General features: G+C 41.0%; 1 protein-coding gene across 1 annotated transcript; it reads right to left on the bottom strand.

Moving 5' to 3' along the window:
• Positions 1-6: 6 nt before the first annotated feature.
• LOC125527518 (spastin-like) lies at positions 7-2,973 on the bottom strand (the record flags this gene model as incomplete). The annotated part of the gene is made up of 8 exons (XM_048692029.1): positions 2,586-2,973; positions 2,397-2,488; positions 1,982-2,007; positions 1,274-1,514; positions 1,092-1,187; positions 909-1,024; positions 748-828; positions 7-63 (listed from the first exon to the last, which is right to left on the bottom strand). Coding segments are annotated over exons 1-8 (981 nt in total), but the record flags the coding sequence as incomplete, so codon positions are not given.
• Positions 2,974-4,387: the final 1,414 nt, after the last annotated feature.

Raw genomic sequence — 4,387 nt, 5'->3', positions numbered from 1 at the left:
AGATTTCAAACGCCTGCTTGCATCATTCTCGCTAGCTAACCTTGTTGACATCACACTATCGATCTGGATGGTAAGGTAAAATACAACAAAACACATCAGATCCCACTTTTATAATCAAAAGGGGAAAGGATACATAAAAAAAAGTTAACAGAAATGTACTTTGTACTTAGTGTTTCTGAAAAAATAGCATTTCAAGATCTTATACTAAGATAGCAGGAATGCAGATACCATATATGTGCTCAACTGCTCATCTAAACTTCTAGGAAGATTTGACTGAAAACGGCAACTTTGTGCATAAGCCTATGCAGAATATGTACAATGTGTAGTGCATACTTCTATTCTGTGTAAATTTAGAAAAAGCATGTATTTACACTTTTACCTGTAACAAGCGCATGGTTCAAACAAATCAAACACTCCAAAAGAAAACTATTCTGAAAATATGACAAGCGACCAATTTCCCTATCCGAACAACTAGTGATAGCATGGTCAAAATAACATCGACAAGCTTAATAATAAGAAATAAATAAATAAATATTACTACTCCCTCCATTCCTAAATATAAGTCTTTGTAGAGATTTCACTATGGACTACATACGGAGCAAAATGAGTGAATCTACACTCTAAAATGCATCTAAATACATCCGTATGTGGTCCATGGTGGAATTTCTACAAAGACTTATATTTAGGAATGGAGGGAGTAGTACATAATTTCAACAAAATTTGAACGGTAAGGTTTGTAATGAGGACCTCATCCATGAAAATAACAGACGGTTGCCTCTCGACAGCAACCATGAAAAGTGTCCGAACAAGCTTTTCAGCTTCCCCTACCTGTTTTTGCCAACGAAATAAGGTTCAGACAGCAAAATATGCAAGTATCTGACGAAGTAACATATATAGCAACCACATACCCACTTTGATGTCAACGAAGAAGCTGAAACATTAAAAAATGTTGCTTCAGATTCTGACGCAACAGCTTTGGCAAGCATTGTTTTCCCATTCCCCGGAGGACCAAAGAGAAGCAGCCCTGAAGAATAGTTATGAATTTTAGAAAAGATCCAGAGAAAGGAAACCTTCAACACGAACAAGTTTACCTTTCGCAGGCCTCCGAAGACCAGTGAATAAATCCCTTCGCTTAGTAGGTAAGATAACCATTTCCATGAGTGCTTGCTTTGCTTTGTCCAGACCAGCTACAGATCAAACCAGAGAATAATGACACCATGATTAATAACTGGGCTTGAGCCAGAGCGCACAAAGAAAGTCAACGGTTGCATACCAACATCATCCCATCTGACAGATGGACTTCTATCCACGATTGTCGTATTTATCATTTCAACAAGTTTGTCATCATCCTTTCCACCAGCTCTTTGCACTGGCTTGGATCCACCATCGCTATTCTTCTGATGAGAGGACGCTTGACCACCTCTGTTAAAGGTGGGGTTAGACTGCACAGCTGACTTACGGAAGCTAGTTGATGCTGGTCTCTCAGGCCTATTTACTTGATTGTTTGTAACAACCTGCAGAAATAGCGCACATGGTAATGGAGGACTTTTCGACCAATGCACTCGCTGCAAAGTACTCCTTAAAAAGAAAATAGACTTCAATATGTATATAACTATGTAACCCAGGCATCTAGCTAGCTTTCTTTTTCTTACAACAACTTATTTTGATCAATGTTTGCTACCGCACATAACAAGAACTCAAATAGATGCATTATACTAGCACTCCTAATCGTAAGAGTTCACAAGAACAACATATCCATAGCAAGCAGACTTGCATTGATAAAGTAGCACTGCAGCAGTACCAAATCAACAGATCAGTAAAACGCTGTTAACCGGGAAGGAAGCAAATAACATGCCGCAATCGTTTTCACTAAAACGCTAGGTACAAGACAATTCAGAATGTACCAAGTAGACACTAGACAGTTGAAGCTATCAGGCAAACCATGTACCACGTGTAAAAATTCAACACTAGAAGTTTATACCTTCTTGGGGACTGGTGCAGCTGCTCCTACAATGTCAGACAAAATGAAACAAAGTTAAAATCCAACTAATTGAAGTCCATAATTGCAACAGTAGGGAAATGTATGTAGGACCTATGTGAGCAATCAAATCAAACTACTTAAAGTTAACTCCCAATGAATTATAGTCCACAATCGCAAAAGTAGGGAAATGTATTACAATTCACTAATGGAATCATATAGGCATTAACCCCTAAATTTACACAATTATGAAGTGATTAACACAACAAAACTACAGCTACGATCACAAGAATGTTGGCTGCTTCTAACGTGTTCGGACTGACAAGTGCACACACATCGCTGAACAAGTTTCACATGCGCACAAACTTGATAAGTCGGGAAAACTGGGGAGAAAACGAAGAGGGGGGGAGAGGCTCACCGCTCCTCCCGCCGAGCACCCTGAGCCGCTCCTCCACCTGCGTCTGCCACTTGGCGATCTTGTCCTGGTACACCCTCACCTGCCCCCTCTCGCTGCAAACCCCCCACACAGCACACCAATCAGCGACCTCAATCAAACCCTAATCAAGCCGCGCGCGCGCAGCGGAGGGAAGGGAATCAGAGAGGGGACCTGGAGGAGACGGCGTCGGGAACGCGGGCGGCCTTGGCCTCGAGCATGACGCGGAGGGCGTTGCGGTAGTGCGCCTCGGCGTCGTCGGGGAGGCCCCACTCCTCGGCGCGCACGGCCTTGTCGATCTCCTCCTTGGCCAGCTCGAAGTAGCCCCGCAGCTTCACGGCCACGCGCTCCCCCACCACGGCCGCCGCCGACGGCGCCGGCGCGTCCATGTGCGGCGCGAAGAGGAGCGACGAGAGGGAGTCGGCGAGCGCGCGGAGGAAGCTCATGCGCCGGCGGGGGGGAGCATCGTCGGAGATTCGCCGGAGGAGGGGAGGGGGAGGAGGTTTGCGTGGGGCCTTGGGGTTGTTGGGGGAGAGAGGCCGGAGAGTCTAGTCCCCCGCGGCACGCATCTCCCGTGGGCCGACGCTGCCGTTTCTCGGGCCGGATGGTATCTTTCCTCCGTTTGACTTCACACTGTTCTGGCCCGAAGACCATGGCCGCACTCGCGTGGCCCGCCCTACCCCACACGGTTATATCTCGCTTCACACGAATATAGTTCATGGAGTTAGGAGCTCAAATATCGAGGCCCACAAGTTTGTGAGACACGGGGTTTGGCTCTCATGTTTGGTTAGGCCAACTTGATGATCTTTTTTTCGTCTCTGTAAACGGAGACAGCCCTGGGACAGCTATGGCTATAGCCCCAGGCCTAGGAACAACTTCACTCAACATAGCATAGCCGCAGGCTTAACCTGCTGCTAGCTCCGCCACTGACTGTAAACACTGTGACAATTAAATAGAGCTTCAGAGTTTGTCTTAAAAAGAAAAGCCTACCTTGACACACAAAAAGATGGAATCTGCTATCAATTCAGGCGCAGCACGAGCGGCCCGGCTCAGGACTCCCTCGTTTAAGGTTCCCTCGTTGTACTTTTCTTCTGCTTTCTCTTTCTTTTTTGTTTGGTTATTTTTGTTTTTTCATAGATTTTCTTCAATTTTTTCTTTGCTATGACTTAGTTTTATTTTCATTTTTACTGGTTTTCTTCATTTCTTTTTTGGTTTTCACAGATTTTTTTTGTTTCTTCCTTTTTTACTTTTACTCTTTCTTGCTTTTCCTCTCTCTTTCCTTATTGCACTGTTTTCTTGGTTTTATTATTTGCCTTTTTGTTATTTACTTTCGTTTCTTTATTAGTTTTCTTTTGATTTTTCCTTTTATATTTTCACCACGTGTCTACATTGTTTTACGCATTATACATTTTCCATACATGACAAAAAACTTTTACATACATGTTTAATATTTTTCAAATTCATGATGAACATTAATTTTAAATAAATATTTCAATATCTATTCTGGTATATATTATATATATAAATAATATTTTCTAAGTAAGTACAACTTTAACCATTTTCATATATATGACTAATTTTTTCAAACATATATTTTGATGTCTAATTTCTTCATGCAAATTGTACATTTTTCTTACATGATACATTTTTTATACATGTATAACCTTTTATATATACACCTTTGACATTTTTCATATACATGACTAACATTTTTTTAAACTTATATTTTTTGATACATCAGGAACATTTTCATATACATATTATACATTTTTGTATACATCATGACCATTTTATATACATGTTTCATTTTCCAAATACATTATTCATATTTTTTTAAACCTATAATTTTTATTTCTAATTCTTTTCATACTCACTGTACATATTTGTAAACATCGGAAACATTTTATATACACATTTAACTTTTTCAAATGCATGACTAACCTTTTTTTAGTGTTTTATGTAATTTTTTTGTAATA

This window comes from Triticum urartu, unplaced genomic scaffold (genome assembly GCF_003073215.2).
Source record: "Triticum urartu cultivar G1812 unplaced genomic scaffold, Tu2.1 TuUngrouped_contig_4190, whole genome shotgun sequence".
In the NCBI taxonomy this organism is placed as follows: domain Eukaryota; kingdom Viridiplantae; phylum Streptophyta; class Magnoliopsida; order Poales; family Poaceae; genus Triticum; species Triticum urartu.
The sequence above is the reverse complement of the archived record's forward strand: the minus strand, read 5'-3'. Positions and strand labels throughout refer to the sequence as shown.